The sequence below is a fragment of the Centrocercus urophasianus genome, unplaced genomic scaffold (assembly GCF_019232065.1).
Source record: "Centrocercus urophasianus isolate 14NV4802_14NV808 unplaced genomic scaffold, USGS_Curo_1.0 seq_12, whole genome shotgun sequence".
NCBI lineage: Eukaryota > Metazoa > Chordata > Aves > Galliformes > Phasianidae > Centrocercus > Centrocercus urophasianus.
In genome coordinates, this window is record NW_024884364.1 from 26,351,694 (window position 1) to 26,370,590 (window position 18,897).

An 18,897-nucleotide genomic window follows, 5' to 3' on the forward strand; every position below is an offset into this window, starting at 1 on the left:
TGGTATTGTAGTACGTACGCCCTTGTTTGAAAGTAAAATAAAGCTGAAGAAGTGTACTTCAGCTTCATTAGATCCATACAGATTTATTCAATACTTCATTTTACAATACCTGACTTTCCCCCTAAAAAAACAATTCACCAAGATCTGTACTACTGGAAAACCTTTAGGAGTTTCAAAACTACACTTCAAGAAAACAGAACATTTCCACAACAGTTGCTCATTTTTCCTTTTATTTTTTTTTTCCGTTCCTTCTTCTTTCCTTCTTTTTCCACCCTTTTAACTATTGCTATCTTCTGTGAACTTCCACATAACGCATTTCTTTTGAGTCACAGAAAATGGAAAAAGAAAACAAAAATCAATAATCCAAGGAAATAACTTAGTTTCTAAAACAGATATATAAAGAAGTTGCATCTGCGCTTTCAGAATTCTCCAAAACAATAGTGAACTCAGTCAACAAAGAACAAAATGATGTGTTATAAACATTGCTGAGACTTCAGCAGAAATTCATTCCACATGTCCTTGTTGCAGGAGATAAAAGTACAGTGAAGAGCTCTGCAATGAAGGGAAGGCAATGGAGGCCTCAGCAAGTCACAAAGAAGAGATCTGCTAAGGAAGCAACCTGCATGGAACAGCATCAAGTCTTTGACAAAGCTTACAAAACATTATTAAAATATAATATTCAGTGGGATATTAAGAAATCTCCACTAACTATTAAATAATTCACTTATACTCACAAATTGTACTTACTGTTTCTCTCATTCTGCTTCGCAATGTGTCAGTTCCCCTAGGGAACATGGGGAGAGAAAATGTGTACGAAGAGACTCAGTACCAACTGCAACCTGAAAATGCCTTTGCAACAAAACTTGGCTGTTCATCTTCGAAGATGTAAGAATTCTGGCTTGAATAAACTAGTTGGCTTCTTCATTTTCCACTTGCTGAATACAAGTGAAAATCCACTAATCTCCATTTCATGCTAAATCGTAGAATCTACTAAAGAAATAAGCCAAGATCCTGAAGCCATGAATGACATCCAGGTGGCTATTTAACAAGAACAGCTCCAAGCCACCTTTTGTTTTGAGAAGAAAAGCTTTCAGTCAGTGCTTCTCCCAATAAAACAGCACCCCGAAATCCGGGGTGACTGCCAGTTTGACAGCAAAGCAAGAAATGAAGTGGGCATTACCACATGTGTCACACCGTAAAGCAAAGCCCCCACAATCTTTTATCTGTAACAGAATTCCAATGGAGATGACTGTATGCCTAGCACACTTCATCCTACTGAAGATCTCACTGAACAATAAGATTTACATAATGAGAAACTGTTACATTTGAAACAATTGCCTATAAAATGAAATTCTGGTACCACAGCAAACAAATTTTGCAGAGCCTGCAGACTTCACCCACAACAAAGCAATGGATTTGAAGTTAAAACCAGAAATCTAACAACTGATATTCTCAGGTCCATTGCCACCACCTCCAAAGGCTAGCTCTCCCACACCAAGCAAAACACAGCATAAAAAACAGAACAGGGAAGAAACATTAATTTAAATAACACTAATGCCACATAACAGACTGTTCCACTCACACTGCTAATGCTGGAGGGGAAAAAAAAAATAAAAAAAAAAAAAATAAAAAAAAAAATAAAAAAAAAAAAGGTGTCTATGAATTGGAGGGAGAAACAATTCCCAAAAGCAAACTCCAAATTCATTCACCAGCTCAAAATACAGGACAGTAAAGAAAAGTCTGAGTCTAGAATTCAGAAGAGTGTACTTTCGTGTACTTCTATCTCTGAAGTCTGTATGGACACTGCAAGCAACTACAGCAAGAAAATCCCAGAAAAATCTCATTATCAGTAAGCTATAGTATTTAATTACGATACTTAGAACACAGCCAGAAAATAATCTGGGTGTTGTTGCTTCTTTCCAGATTGTAAAAGATGTTAAATAAAACGCGGACAGGAAAGAGTTTTTTCCTGTTACCGTCTGAAGTGTTTCAACAGTTAACTATTCAAATGTGACAGAAACAAAACATCCCGATAATATATTTGATAACTGCTTTTTAAAAGAGGATGAAGGCAATTCCACTTTTGTGACTTCAGTTGTTCTTAGTAGTTTATACACTGACTGCAGATTCTTTTTTGGATGGAAAATTGTTAAGATAAGCACTCCTGCAGTTCAGCAAAGGCATCCTTACATTAAATGTGTTAGTAACTAAGAGGAAAAAACAGGACTACAGAACATTTCTAATGGAAAAAATAATTTTGCCTCTCAACTGCATACATTTCATTCGTGAGCTTCTTAAAATACTTTTTTTTCCCCTTTTTTCAAAGGAGCTTCACCCCTGGTTAGACCTGAATTACTGTTAAAAGCAGAGCAAATACAAAGCAATTTCAGACACTCCCTCTCCTCCTGCAAACATACAATTACTACTTTGTTTTAAATGCTACATTAATACATTTGCAAACCAAATCATTTTATTATAATCTTAAAGCAAAACTCGTAACAGCAGCAATCACTGAGTGCTGCGACGAGAATGCTGTGAGGCTTGCCAGACCCATGGGGTACCTGAGGAAGGTTCCTGGGTGCTGTGGCAGGGAAGCCCCATTCAGCCAGCAGGTGCCCAGTGTCAGGAGAGATCCCAGCAGGAGATCAGCAGAACCGTCTTAGCCCACGGATGGTTCAAATGTCAGGAAGCAGCATGGAACAACCCTTAGGGAGTACAACCAAGGACACAGCAGTTTTGTCCAATTTGGCTGATTAGTGAACTGTCAGAATTGGTTAAGCAAAGTATTTATGGGATGGTGGGGGTTGGAAGGGAGCTCAAAGCCCACCCTCCCCCAGTCCCTGTCCTGGGCAGGGCTGCCCCCCACCAGCTCAGGCTGCCCACGGCCCCATCCAACCTGGCCTTGAGTGCCTCCAGGGATGGGGCACCACAGCTTCTCTGGGCAGCTGTGCCAGCACCTCACTGCCCTCTAGCCTCTGATCATCTCTGTGCTGTCCTCTGGACATACTCCAACAGCTCCACTCCTTCCTGTGCTGCAGGCCCCGGGCCTGGACACAATACTCCAGACGGGACCCCATGAGGGCAGAGCAGAGGGATACAATCACCTCTTTCATCCTGCCAGCCACTGCTCTTGGGATGCAAGGACTACAGTTCTGTTTCTGTCATGAAGTCAGCCATGAATTTCAAATGCTAATACTTTTTTGTTTGCTTAACACTCTAACTCAAGTGTGTAGAAATCCTGATGCTAAGTGCCCATGCAGTTATCGCTAGGATATAACACCTGTAAATATTCAATCCTCACTCTCAAAAGAGGACCTTGCACTGCAAGCTTTTAATTCATATCAACTCTAAATCAATTAAGAGTTGTGTTATTTCTTCCTATCTGCTCTTTCAGTCATCTATACACACACATACAGAATACCTGTATTCTGATAGACCCAACTAGCCACAGATCTCAGGAACCTACAGCATCTCTCAGGGCAATTTAGCTAAGTAACACGCAGTTATCAGTAAAATTGTAAGATCTTACCACCATTCTTCCAGCATAAAAATCCATTCAAGAGAAAATGAGCCCCTGTAACTACAGTGGCACCACAGAACTATCAGGCTCAATTTATTTCATGATAGAGCTCACAGCTCCTCCAAGCCACACTTCACTCCTGTGCGACCAGAGCAAGTCACTGGGCTGTCTACAGGCATCTGTACGTTTCACAGAAGCAACTCAGAAGCATGCAAAGAACAAACTGTTTCAGCATTCCATCCCCCACCAAAAAAAGCAGCTAAACATTTTCTTGCCAGCAGTCTTCCTCCTGCGGTCTGTTCCCACACAGATGGCAAAACTTGTTTTGAAGCCTTGCATCGCCAGTTCCACTGAAGTCAATGGGAACCCTGACACTAACTTCACTAACTTGAAGATTGAATCCATCAGCTCAAAGAAGGCCAAGAGAAAGAAAATAAAAATCTCTTTTTTTCTCCTACAGAGAATAATTTCAAAAGGATTAGGATGGTTGCCAAATGGAGAAACTAGAAGCACTTCACATTGCTCCAAATTATTCCACTGACCACAGCAATGTTAATCCCTAAAGATGAACACCGCTGCAGCATAACAAGAAGTCAAATCACATCCAACAAAACTTACGAAATATACGTAGGATGTTGAATTCTCAAGATGAATTAATGTGTGCATGAATTAATGTGTGCATTTTCAAGTTACCAAAAGCACACTGAGCAAAGAGAAGATTAGGATAAATCACACAATCATACAGAACAGCTTAGATTGAAAGGGAACTCAAAGCCCAAACCATCCCAACCCCTGCCATGGGCAGGGCTGTGCCCCACCAGCTCAGGCTGCCCAGGGCCCCATCCAACCTGGCCACCTGAGCACTTCCAGGGATGGGGCACCACAGCTTCCCTGGGCAGCTGTGCCAGTGCCTCACGGTCCTCTGAAGAGAGAATTTCTTCCTAACCTCTAACTGCCAGTGAGACAAATACAGTTTCCAGGCTCTAATTATTATCCTGGGTGAACTGCTCCATTAAACTATGCCATCTCAGTGAGGTAGTCCCAAAACTGACTTCTACCATCTTCAAGTACATGTGCACTGGAGGAAAGGGTGGAGGCATCTGTGTAAAGAAGTCCATAGTTTTCACCACTACTCCCACCAACTCCACAGAGATTTCTGAACTACACATACCTCAAACTTGTAGTACACTTTGCTCTTGAAGATGAAAACAAGAAAGCCTGCAATAGGATTTAATTTGTGTTAAAGCTTCATCCCATTCTCACTGAGGCACAATCTCCAAAGAAAATCTGCCATCAGAGTCTGCTACTGTTTCTTCTTTCCTGCATAACAATTCACCAATTAACTGGTTGCTTGAGGCAACTCATTAACACATGATTGTTGTGGCTGCATCCAACTCAAAGCTCAAGCTCAAAGTGTCTAAAGAAAATGATGTTCTGGATAGGAAAGCCCAGCAAAGGCTTCAAGGAAAAAAATAACGAGAACAGGGATTTACATACAATTTTACAAGTACTGTCAAATATGGCCTTTGGCATCAAACTCACCTGACCATCATCAGAAACGTATACAACAAGAGCACTCAACAGATTGACATCCTGAAGAGTAATCAAGCAGAAAATCTCATTTTTACATTAATTATTACACAAACAGGTTGCTCTAGGTGTCGTTGTGATGGAGGCATTATAGCAATCCCAACTCATGTGGCAGCAATACAAATATTTCAGTTATTACAATTGCCTCTAGTTTATCAGTTCCTCAAAATCCTCTGAAAACTTAATATTAAAAGGAAGCATAATAATTGACCACGTTTCTCCTTTTACTTTTGTTTCACAATGAGAGCAGTATATAATACACTTAATTTTAAAATAACATTAGCATCCTTTCTCCAACAGGAACAAAGTCCACAGGATTGGGCTGACGGTAAGAAATAAAGAAATCATTTTACCATTCTAAGCAAGTACTTCTTGAAGGAATAATCTTTTCGAACTGTTAACAAAAGAAGAAATAAAAATCCTTAGCACCTCATACTGCTTTGGCTCATCCTGGGAGAAATATTTCCTGCCCTGCAGAACCACACCTGCTGCTGTGCTGTGAATTCTGGAAGTGAAAGAAGTAGATCAAAGCTTGAACTGCTCTTATCTTCACGATTACATTATCATGCAATCTCCCTTATTACTCTGTGGTTCAACAGTTTCTATTGTTTAGGAGGGTAACAGTTACACAGATATGCTTTAGTTTGTTTAGTACTTCCAAAACAGAGACACTACACTAAAAGGAAGCTATTGCTCCCAAGATTAATCTGGGCAGCAAAATCAATGCAAGGATTTGCAAAGACTTCAAAGAACTCTACACCAAACTTTTAGAGCAGTGCAAGCAGTTCTGCACCAAGCTATCAATGCAGCTCTACAACACCTTTTCAGCTCATATCCTACAAAAAATTCTTCAACATGGATAAACTGTATGATAAATAAATACTTCCCATTAATTTGGAGTCAACAAATCTACCACTGCATTATACTTCAGATAGGATTTCAGGTTGCTAGACAACGCAACAAAGAGGTCTTAGAAAATAGCAGAGGAGACTGATGCAGCTGGGACTGGCACACAGCTCCCAGCCAGTGAGCAGCAGCAGAAGCTATGAGCAGCCAGGTGGACCTTCAGCTGCAAAATCCAGCAAGAGCAGCAGAGAAACCAGCAGCAGTTGGGACTTTGCATTTGAGGTGGAGGTCCATGATCTATTTATAAAAATACTGTACGGCAAGCCTGTGGAAGAAGTGCTTAACAAGTGATCTATGGACACAACTGCACCTCAGATCAATGCTAGGAGATTAATTTATAACATCTAATTTATTAGTCTTTCATGTACTTGTCAGTTCTCCTGTTTCTCCTCCTGTCATCACCCTAAAAATGCCACCCTTGCTCACATTTCTTTACCTTCACCTACTTTCTTTTACCTCCATTACTGCACAGATTCCTGCAGATCTTGGCATTTTGAATTTGTTTGCTCTACACTTACCTTGCTGCTGCTATAGAGCCCCATTTGCACCACAGATGATGTAGAATGTGACCTGTTCATTATAGGCTTGATTTAACATGTGCTTTTCAGGACCTAATAAAGCCAATCGTTTCCTCCATTTAAACTGTTCACACCGCCTGCTGCCAGGGAAACGTTGCTAGTAAAAGTCAGATATTAACTGGGCATGTTTCTAAAAATGCATAGGACAAAGAAGCAGAATGTTGCATTGTCTTCAGAAACTGTTAAGGTATTTCTCCTTCAAAGGCTGTTCGAACACCACAGCAAAGCTAGTTCTGTAGTCAGCTATCAGAATAAAATCCTGTTCTTGCCTGTCACCTCCCCGTATTAATACTTCAGCCCCTCCAACACCCTGCAAGCTGGTTCAAAAGAGAGAAAATGATCCTTTTTATTTGCTTGTGGGGGTGAGCTTCACGCCACTTCAGTTCTCTAAACTTCCTCATCACAAGATCAGACATATGCTGAAATGTGGCAGAGCAGATATGAGGAGGAGGTGAACAAAACTGACTCCTTCTGCAAAAGCATGTACCACTTCAGCTCAACATTTCTGCTGAGATGCTCTGCAGCAGCATTCCTAACTGCTAGTTTTATAAGAAACACTAAAATTAGCTCAAGCAATCTGACTATCTCATGGGAGAGACTGTTTGTTCTTTCCACAGATCTGAAGCTACCGCAGTTAAAGATGCCATAATTTGAAGTATGATAAAGTGGATATGTTTGGGAACAACAAAACTTGGCTGTGCATATGAAAGTCCCAGGTCCTCTGTGGTGTTTCAAACATGCAAACCAATGAAGTGCTCTTGTATAAAACATCTAAAATAGCAGTAGTGAAACATCACACTGCTGCTCAGCTTAGCAGCTCTGACCCACACCAGCACTAAAATACTCAAAGCCATCTTTCAGACTTTAGCAAGTAATTACAGATTGATATATCCACTGACCTCTACTCAACAACTCCAAATGAGAGTTTCAATGAGAAACTCCTCTAAAATACCAAAAAGTATACACACATCAATTTACAGTATTACAAGTTCAGCTTTTGTAAGATCAATCTTGCTACCATCCCTTAGATCTCTGGTTAAATACAAAAATACAATTCCAGCTCTTAAATGAATGTTTTTTTCCTTTTACATGGAGACTACAAATTTGCCAAGTTGTGTGGGAACAATGTTAGCTGCAACAGTTCACAGATGTGTAGAGGAACACTCATTGAAACCCAACTCAGATTTACAATGGTCTTACAGATTTACCAAGTCTGTAACTAGTTGCAATAAGATAAAGCAAAAATAAATGAATAAAAAAGGGTTAATAAGGCATCAAAAGATGGTGCATCTGAAAGTCAACCTTGCTAAGAAGCTGCTTATGACCACAACTGTTTCAGAGAGCTGCCTTTAGAGAAGAAGAGAAAGAATTAAAATCATAGAATCAATCAAATCATGAATGCAGAAAATCAGGTGTTTTACAAGTGCTTAATTATCACAGTTGAAGAAGATATATGACATTGGATAAGAACCATATAAATTTCATTTCACTAGATGATAAAACTGTTTAATTGCTTAAAGATATATTGTTTCTTTTTTGGTTTCTTTTTTCCTTATTACTTCTTGAATTTCCATAGGATCAACAATTTCCTGACCCACGATAATGTTTATAGAAGGAAACTAAACTGTCAAGATAAAAGATTATATCAGACTGTTTCTCCATATTCAGATTAACAGTACTAGTGCTTCAATTTTCTTACCTAGACAGAGTAAAAGCATTAAACATGGTATTACTGTAAAATGAAATTCCTGGGGCTTGTTTTTCTGGGATGTGTGTGCTCATCTATGCAAAAAAAAAAAAACCTATCAGCACCCATAGAAAACAAAGCTGATGTTTTAACAGATGTTAGGATCCATCTTTTAAACACTATATAACCCCCTTTTAACTAAGATAGGAGTTTATACTGAAGGGAAGGACAGTTTCTGCCTTCCCTAGCAAGGTTTCATCCCAGTCCTCATATTTTGGAAATGCCTTAAGGAACTTACACCCAGCACTCTCTTTTTAGCCTCACCACTAAGCCAGAGGCATCAAGAACTCTAATAGATCTACAAGGAAATTTTCAACTTTCAAACATTAGCTGTAAACTTCCTGAGTGGAATTCTCCCCCCACTCACGTCAGAAACAAAAATTGACGGCTAAAATTCTGCTAGAATTGTTGATGATCACTCTATATACATGCAAAGGAAAAGGCAGGTGAAGGAATCAGTAATTGGCCAGGTATTCAGAGACCTCTCCATGACTAAATCCGCAGCCATCTGGAACTGAGAGTATTATTTTCTGTAATCACCACACATTTATCAAAACAGACTACCAGTGGGATTTTTGATTAAATAGAGGTATACAGCACTTGGAAGATTAAAGCAGGCATTCCGTACAGTACTATATAATATCTTAATTGGATAAACACTAACCAGATGATCATGTCATGGCATGGCTTAGAAAGAAGCAGTTAATAATCTGCTCAGGGGAAAAAAAAAAAAAAACAGCACAGAATGCCCCAGAAATCAAAGAATATTTCCCCCATCCAACTTTTGGGCATTGCCCTGTTATGAATTCAAGCAAACGTCACCTTCCTCACAGCCTCAAAGCTATGAGCAAGAGGAACAGTCTTTGGTTTGCCTGCAGAACTAACAATTGAAAATGTACATAAAGCATCTTCTCCTCTAACTTGAACATTAAGGCTTCTAAATTTGAAATGATTCTGTGCTAACCTAAACAAATCAGCCCACTGTCTGCTACTCATCAACTTCATATGTAATATAGTGATGAAAAACAGATCTTCAGTCAATATTTCTGATTTCCAAATACTTCAAAACACACAGGCTAAGGAAAAATAAAAGGAAAAAAGGAATAAAGAAAAAAGACAAAAAGGAGAAAAAAAAAAAAAGGAGAAAAAAAGGAACAGGGAGAAGCTCCCCCAAAAGACAATACTGCTACCACTGCAGGAAAAAGCTATTAAGTTATAGCATGGGTAAGCTGTATGATTTTCCACAAGCAAAGAGGATGATCCAAAAATACAGGCTGCCACAACACACTGCTCAGACACAAATGTAGTTATAAACAGTGATCAGAAAGAAAATAAACTCCTAAACCTTCAAAAATAAACTCACACCCTCAAAAAAACATAACCAGACAGCTCTCAAAAAAAAAAAAAAAAAAAAAAAAAAAAAGAACCAAAAAGGAATCACACTTGCATCCCATCCATCTACAGAGGTAGATTCATGGATGCTATGGCTATGGTCTCAGTACCTTTAATTGGACACGGATCTGAGGTTGCCAAGGCATGATTCCTGCCTCATTCCATCTCTTCTCCATTTACCACTAACACTCCCCTGTGAGCCAGCAATAACACAGAAGCTGGATCAAGGAGCTGACCTACTTCTGAAAACATCCTCAGAAGAAAAAAAACTGCATCACAGTGGAAAGTGCCAGGAATTAAAGATACCCCAGGATGACCTTTCGGAAAGTAGGATAGATCTGTGTCAGACTAAAATGCCCATGTAACCATCATCTGGAAAGGTGGAGAAAGTAGATTAGCACAGATATTTCTCAAAAGAGTTGATGTGCAATGGTAACATATTTTCTTTACTTTAGGTGACCTTTGCACTTTACACCTGGAGTATCTTAAGCTTATAACATTATTTATTGAAGGAACAGCTGATACAAGTCCATCTTAGAGCTACACAGGGCAATATGTCAGGGCAGATGCATCTTAGAAGAATAGACAACATACTAAGATCGCTCTATATAGAAGGATGGTGAAATGGTGAAAAGCAGCAGTAGAGTTGCACTACCTCAGCCCCATCAGGACATCTTCCATGCAACACCACAGCTGCAGGAGAGGTAGCATTTCTGCAGATCCCATCTAACACCACATAGCCCTCAAGTCTCTTGGGCTTCAGCAGGGCCAAGGGTTTGTCTAACTGAGTTTCTTTCTCCTCCCTAGGCACGGACAGAGACCTTGCTGAAGTGCAGTAGTGAGTCCCTTTATAGCCTTACAGAGCAAGACACAAGCAGAGCATACTAAAAATAATATTTTAACGTCTTCCCTTGTCTTTTGCACACTCAGTGTATTAAATGCCTTTTGATGTCTGATCATGTGCTAACGGGTTATCTGCTAGTTCAATTCTAAACCAAAGGCAATAGGACTACCCTGCACATAAGCCATCATACTTGCATGTTTTAGTGGACAGAAGAAACAAATATCTCATCCTACTCCTGGTACAAAGGCTATGCTGATGGAATCTGGCAATAAATTGAGCCATTCACCTCAACTATCATATATGTGAAATTTAAAATTAATCTTGGGGGAAAACACAGCATAGCTGCCCTCCTTAAGCACTGCAGTACAGATTTACTAAAACATATTTACATAGACAATCCACTTGTATTTTTATCCTTTTTCCTTCTTCAGCCTTCAAGCAGAATCGCTCTCCCACCCTAAGAAAAATAGGTTTCTTCAAAAGAAGTTGGAACATTTATTATAAAAGCAATAGAATATATTGAGATTGATTTTTTTCATTTCCTTTATTTTCAGGTCATACAAAAAAGTCCACATGGGGAAAAGAGAGCACTTCATCAATATCACAACAAAGGAGAGAAATGCATATGTCACAAGATGCTAAGTTATATTTCAAATCAAGTGACTAATGAATTTAAATAATAGATTACAGCACTTGGGTTAGAAAGCTCCTCTTTCTCAAGTAAGTCACACTGTGAATGCACTAAGGCGTAAACACACAATCAACATCACCCATTACAGAACCTGCATTTCCAAAATCTAAGCTTTTATTAAGGCAAATGAGGTTCAAGCCCTGGCAGAGTAAATTAATTTGACTTTTCCTGTGGACTAAAATTTAAGTAAAACTAAAGAACTCAATGCAAAGAACACTAAGATAGTGTTCATCTAATCCTGTAAGATTGACTGCATACCTCTGAGAATACACAAACACATGTGCCTTTAAAATGTCATTTGTTTTAAGGACAGTCTGTGATGCCAAAAATCTGTATGTTTTCCATGATTTTTCATTAGATGGACCATTTTCTTCCAAGCAAAATGTATAGCTTTTAAAGCTTAGTTGAAAGGAGCTCAAGTTTAAAACTCAATTTCATCTTCAATACAATAGTTATTTGGTTTGAGAAATTAGAAAGAGCACATCATACAGCCTAGACAGAAACAACAATTCATATTAGGATGAAAGTGACAGGATACCACAGAAAGAAACCATTATCAAAGGAGCAAGACCATTTTCATTATATCTCAAATTCTCCTCTCACAAGAAAAGCCTTATTTTTAATTCATATATTAAAAAGCATCAGCATTCCTGGCTGTCCAACGATTCCTTTAACAAACCTGTAGCTCTCAATAAAGAGAGAGACAAGAGAGAGTTGGAAGTGCTGCCATCAGTTCGCCTGCCCAATTTTAAATTGCACAGCACCCAGGACAACAAGAACAGAAGGATTCTCTTCCTTCAGTATGGAGTCAAACAAGCAAACCAAAATGAAGATGGGACAGTAAGCCTGCTGTGATGGCTCCTTGGCCTACCTCCAGAAAGAGGGGACTTGGAGACTTTTCAGCAGGGTCTGTTGTGATAGGATATTGGGAAATGGTTACAGACTACAAGAGGGGAGATTTGGATTTGAGCAGAAGACAAGAACATCCTCTTTGGAAGAATGATAATTGGAGTCAACACTGTTCTGTCAATAGCTACGATGCTTTACCTGTTATCTTAATTTATCTTGTTTTCTGCTCCATGTAGCACATACATACACAAAACAAACAAAAAAACCCCACAGCTAAAGCATAGCAGTGTGCAGTTAGAATTCATGTTTAATTTCTGGGAAGGAATTCTGTAAGAAACACACATTCGTTACAAGACATGGCTCTGGATCTTCAAGACAGTACCGGATACATGCATGACCTCACAAAGATCCCAAGCAGTTGTGTGCATTCAGAGATGCGAGGTATAACACCTCTTGAAGCCAACACAGATATTCTGTGTCTGGAAGCCACTACAAGCTCTACCCAACTATCTACAAGGGAGCCAGTTTGCTGGCTATAGGGAACACATTCATCCCTAAGTTCCTAGGTTTACACTCCATCCAGTCAATAGCACAAGCAATATCTAGACTCAAACAACTTACACTATAGTTTTGATTTGCTTTTGAAAACCAATCTTCAGGACAGTTCCTTTCCATTCTGTTAAATTCCAAATACACTTAAGTGGAGTTAAGAAATTCCAAATTAAACAAGGAAAAAAGTGGATACATATTAGGCAATGTGAATTTTCTGCCAGCTGATAGCGCTGCTTTCACAACTTATTTTAGACACTGAATTCAACACAGATTGCAAAATAATTTCAGCCCCTCAAGCAACTTCTATAACATAGGCTAATTACTAAACATAAAAATCCAGCACGTAAGAGCTGCTTAAAATTGTTAATATAGTACACCATACACCACAATATTTTTCATCTGAACCCTCTTTCCACTTGAACAGGGAACTGAACACACCTAAATTAACTTCCGTCTCCTCATACACACATGATTGTGAAAATATGTACTTTGCCAAAGGGCAGGTTCCAGCTTGGTTTTATGAGAACTGTTTAGCAAGATAAGGAGCTGTTTGGATTTCAGTGAGCAGAACCTGCTCCAAAATGCACACTCCTTCCACAGTAACGTGCCATGTCAGAGCTGTTGCCACCCTTCACTTGAACATCTGTGGATGGGGACACCAAGTCTCTCCCACTAAACAAAAAACAAAACCCAGGAGCAGCGGTCCCCACATTCCAGGGCTTCACAGCTAACTTGCAATCAATGGCTGTTGGGAAGCAGCTTCCCCCAGGAGTCTAGTAGTGCAGTAATTACAAATGGCAGGGTTTTTTCAACATCCCTCTCAAAGAGCTGGTAGTGCAGTGTCAGCAACAGGCCTAGATTGACTGATGGCTTGATTTGAAGTGTCAGCTAGTATACTCACAACATGCTGATGCTTCCGGCACAAACACAGGTGTAACCACTCCATTTACATTAATGCAACCTGAATAAACATTGTTCTAGCGCCAGCAGCGCTTGCATTTGACAACCGTATGCAGTTCAGGCACATGCCATTTTCAGCATGCTATTTCTTTTGAGATTAGAAGATACCATGTATGAATAAATTGTACCTCTCCAGACAGTGTTTAACTCTACCCAGGAACATTTGATGTTGTTCTATTTAAAAAAAAAAAAAAAAAAAAAAAAAGTAGAAAAAAGAAAACCAACCAGAGCTTAGGTAGCCATCTCTTCAGTAAACAAGCCAGTGTTATTAATTTTCACCTAGTTTGTCTTAAAAACACAAGAGACTTCACAGATTTCAGGGTAGAAGAGATCAGTGTGCCCTGCTTCTAGAACCACTTCTTGTTAGCTTAGGAACAAAGTTTAACTGAACTCAAGAAAATCAGAAAGTGGCATTCAAGTATTTTCCATCTCCCTTCAAATAAGTCTGAGAGTTGTCAAATTTTAACTGTGGGATGCTCTATTCAAAAATAAATCCAGACAGTTCCTGTACTGCACTGAGCTCCCACTCAAAAAATGAGAAGAAACAACAAGCAACACATACCCTCAAAACACGTAGGTGGTTCTGCTTATTACTTTTTCCTCCCTTTCTGCCCTGCAATGCTCCTTTACTGTTACTTCCTCCATCAAGACTTCCAAAATCCACCTACATTGGCAACAGCCAAGGAGAGGCAGTTATGACAATCTCAAGGAAAATATGCAAGGATACCTGTAGCATCTTCTCCAGAGAAGAAATCTAAATCCTTCTGTACTCCATACGTGTTCCAGCCTTGGGTTGTAAAGAAAAGCTCCTTTTGAAATCACTTATAAGGAAACACATCTGCTGTAATAAATTTTGATGATAGGGGAGATTCATTTATTGATTTCAAGATACCTTCATGGAAGAAAAAGCCATGGAAGAAAGGAACTGGGTGCATAGGCTGTTTGTGCAGGATCTATTGCAGTAGAGCAACATCTCTTGCATTACAGAAATAGTGAGAACTTTACACAAGGCACCTGTGACAAAAACTAGGTAGAATAACATGATGGATAGAATAGACTTCTTACTAGAAATGCGGGCAAAAATCTCATCTTCTGCTCCCTGTCATTTCAACATTCTGCTCAGAGTTGGAAAAAAACATAGTATCCTAGCACCTGTTGGACCATCAGTTGCTGCTCCAGCCAGACTGAGGAAGGAAAGGAGCTGCCATGATGCCCAGGCAGAGTACCTGTCTTCTTTATTAGCAGAGTACAAAAACTTAACCTCTGCCTGTATTGAGAAAGACTGCATCCCAAAAAGGAGTTGTCATCTATTTGGAGAAAAAAAGGAAGGAATAGATTGTATTTGGCAAAACTAAGAAGAAAGGAGATTTTAGCCAAGTTCTGTTCCAATGCAAGTGATACCATATAATCTGGACGCTTACTGCTTCCTGCTAATAGGAAAATACGCATTTGCCCCATTCCCTGGGCCTGACAACAGCAAACAGTATTAACAAAGGCAAGGTAAACAGGAGAAGGCAAATGAAAAACCACAGTCACCTCAGTTATTACTTCCAGGATAAAAGGTATATAGAGCATGAAGCATGAAGACTTTTTCCACAGCTGAAAAGTCAGTCTGACTTGCACCTACTAGTGCTATTCTCCAAATTCCTTTCTTTGATAGAAGATGGTGCTTGTACCAGATTCTCCCATTCCTCTTCTCAGGTCATAAGGAAGTTAAACAAAAGCAAGACAGAAGTGCCTTTTCCTGGCCATACCCAAACCTACCATGCTACAGAAATGGTCACAAGGACAAGGGGAAGTACAAAACACTATGGGACAGAGTCGTACAAAACCAGGAGTGTTGGTCTATCCTACAGCACTGGATCAATTTCAACCTGACTTTTATCTTGTCAGTAGATCTCATCTTCATAGTATTTGTTAATTTCTGTATTCATTAGCAGCATCAAACTCATTAGACATTAAAGTCATATGACTCTTCCCCACCCCTAAACCAGCTGCAGTCTTGTCTTGAATAGTGGTGCTACCAATGCTCTGGCATCTCATAGCAGCCTGTCATGTCTCCTCCACTGTCAATTCTACAAGCTGAATTGTGTAGCCCAGGTGAGAAGGAAACCAGGGGAACAGGCAGGACATCAGCACCTTCCCATGAACAAACAGAACAAAATTTGTTCCATGAACAAACTTGCCCAACGGAGAGGGAAAGATTTTTCACTCCAATTCCCATGCCTACTACCTCTCTAGCCTTTCGATATCTTACGCCACTAACTAGAAACTAAAACCATTAAGATGCCTCTCCCATTTATAGGGAGTAGATCAGCCAGCAGCTTGCCCTATGACATACTGACCCCACTGCACTGTACTTCTTGAAGTGTCTCTGTAGCTAAGCAAATCGTAACATGGATAAGCTAGTATTAAGTTAATGAACAATCAGCACATCAATCAAGGCTATTGCTGCACTGTAGTTAAATATGTAACTCTCAAAACCCAAATAACAACAGCTCTCTTCTCAATCTTTTCTCCAGTGGGAAAAATGTTTAGACACCAAAAAAAAAAAAAAAAAAAAAAAAAAAATGATGAAAGGGACCTATAAAGATTAGCTACACCTGCCCCTACTCTGAGCAGGGCTCACATCAAAGACCAAGTTGCTTGAGTCCTTTGCTGGTTCAGCACTCCCAGTCTCTGAAGTCAGAGACTCCACACCCTGACTGAGTGTCTGTGCCAGCTTTAGGCTGCTGTCACAATGAATTTTTTTTTTTTATGTGTGCAAGTAATGATTTCACTTATTGATCCATTTGTCATCTGTCAGTATACAGCAACTGCCTTCCAACTGCTTTTGCTTCTCTTATCATTTTTATTTATTAAACAAGAGCATTTTTCTCTATGATGCAAAATTTCTACATCACCTGACATTCGGCTGAGTTTTACAGTTCTCAGCACTTGTTCTGGAATCCTTTTGTATCTAGATCTGTAACTGCATTGCCAATTCTGAACCGTTCCTGCCTTAGTTGTTGCTTCCTTCCTGTAAATTAACGTACTTCTTTCTGTAACTTCAGAACTACTTTCTACCTCATGGGCTTTTATTCACTCATCTCCTTATTCCTTTCCCCATGCTCAGTATTCTCACTATGCATAAAACAACTTCATTGAGATAACTCAAAGCAGACAGTGAAAAACAAGAAGCAGCCTTTTAAACCCCGCCAGCATGTCATGCTTGGTATTTTTGTTAGTAGTAGGCAAAAATATTATTAATTTCAAAAAGCAATACTTTTTATTAAGAGAAAGCTATTGGTGAAGTATCCATTTTAATATCCACCAGAAGTTTCCTTAAAATTTTTATTCAAGACCATAAATCCCAACCTCAAACAATTGAACAAAACATGGCCAGAAACAGAAGGAACAATCAATCAATGGGTGAAAGGACAGGGATGAAGACGCTAAGAGAGGAAAGATCTGAAGTGTGAATTATCTTGCTTTTTAAAGAGGCATTTTCACAAGAATTGGTTTGACATTTAGGAAGCAAGACAGCTACTGCTATAGCAATAAGCAATAACCTCTGCTTTAAAAAAAAAAAAAAAAAACAGCAGAGATGGCATAAAAAGACGTAAGGATTAAAGCAACTCAAGCCGTGCTCTTTTGTTTCATGGCATGAAATCCACATTTTCTTTTCAAATTGTCACACACTGGCACAAGGTCATCACGCTATCACAGCATGGAAACAAAACAAAATTAGATACACAGTCTGTTCTTAGGACATGAATGAGAGGGTAATAATTTACTGCTCTCGAATATGAAACTGTTCATTGTGACTTCATCTGTAGTGCAAGCTCTTTCTATTAAGAAACTGAATGGTTCAGTGTGGTGCAAAGACCAATAACTCCGGAGTGACTCAGAATATTTCATGATGATGGTACAATGATAGTGGGCACGGTTGAAGCTGACTTCCAAGATTCCAGCCCAGAATGAAAAAAAAAGTGTTTTAAATAAACTGATTTAAATGCTTTATAAACGTACAATGAAATTCTGAGTTATAAAGTTAGTCTCCCCATAGGCATAAGACAGGGACAAAATTATCCAACAATAGTCTCAATAATCCTCTTGCAGCCAGTTTCTGAAGCTGTTTTAACAGCCTCTGGGGAAAACAGAGGACAGAAGGACAAAAAGGCAATAGAGCAGAAGAGAAAAATAGAAAGGGAAGATCTCTAAGGAGATTCAGTTCTCCTGTAAGCACCTGCATGTAGGTTCTTAAACAGAAACACCACAGATACTCCCGAACAAAAGACTTACTTCCTGACAATACTGCAGAATCCCTTCTTTAGTGCCGATACAGGTCTTGGTTCCAGAGGGGTCAGATTCCCATTTTCCATTCTGAACATTCATGTGCATATTGAGTTTGCCACAGAACATGGCAATTTGAGGCTCTGCCAACAATCCAGCATTTCCATCAGCAGGCACCTGAAAGGAGAAGAAAAAAAATAAGTTTTACTCTCACTTCTGACATTTCAGTCCTTCTAAAGCTATAACAACATAAGCAAGCCTGAATCAAAGCCTAAGCTCACCCATCCATGGCCACAAAGACAGAAACTGAACAGAGCAAATTTGAGAAGTTTAAATAACATCTCCTCTGCAATTCAGACACGCGATAATTTAACACAAGGTCTAAAGCTGTAAATAATTTTTTCAGGACCCTCGACTACCTCATCAATGTCAGCTAAACAAAGAACGACGTTCAGAGCTGATTACAGAAACTTAACATTCAAAACATACTTAGTATACTGGTGCTGGGAGGTGTGGAAAAGTCTCCAACGATTACCAGAAGAACAACACAACCTTTTTCAAAAGCATCTCTAGCTCATTTACATGTTGAACACCGAGGATGCATCATGTCATGCCTTATCAACTTCGTGAGTTAGAAGTGGCAGCTTACACTTAAGCTTTGTTCTGACTGAGCCTTAAAATGCACTGGATGAAGCACTATCAAACAGGAATGGTAAGAGTCTAGCTCAATAAAATTACAGAATATCATCTACCAAACCAAATATTAAAATACACAATATGAGGTGCTCTAAGTCAGCACTATTCCTTGCCACAGCAGTGCCCAGCCCAACCCAACATCACCTGGCAGCCTCCCTCCTTACATGGGGCTCTGAGCCTCAATGATTTCTGGACTGAATGCAATCCTTCTCACTCACAAACCTCTGCATTGGTTTACATACAGCACAAGGAGCAGAAGAAAAAACAAGCAACATCCGTGGAATCCAATCTACATTA

At 39.4% G+C, this 18,897-nt stretch overlaps 1 protein-coding gene across 1 annotated transcript in view; it reads right to left on the bottom strand.

Moving 5' to 3' along the window:
• Positions 1-18,101, bottom strand: part of LOC122156229 (amyloid beta precursor protein) — a 158,536-nt gene extending 140,435 nt beyond the window's left edge. The window contains exon 1 of the mRNA XM_042810837.1: positions 17,914-18,101. Within this exon, the coding sequence (XP_042666771.1) occupies positions 17,914-18,033 (120 nt within the window). The 5' untranslated portion in view covers positions 18,034-18,101. The remainder of the gene's footprint in view (positions 1-17,913) is intronic.
• Between the last annotated feature and the right edge of the window lie 796 nt (positions 18,102-18,897).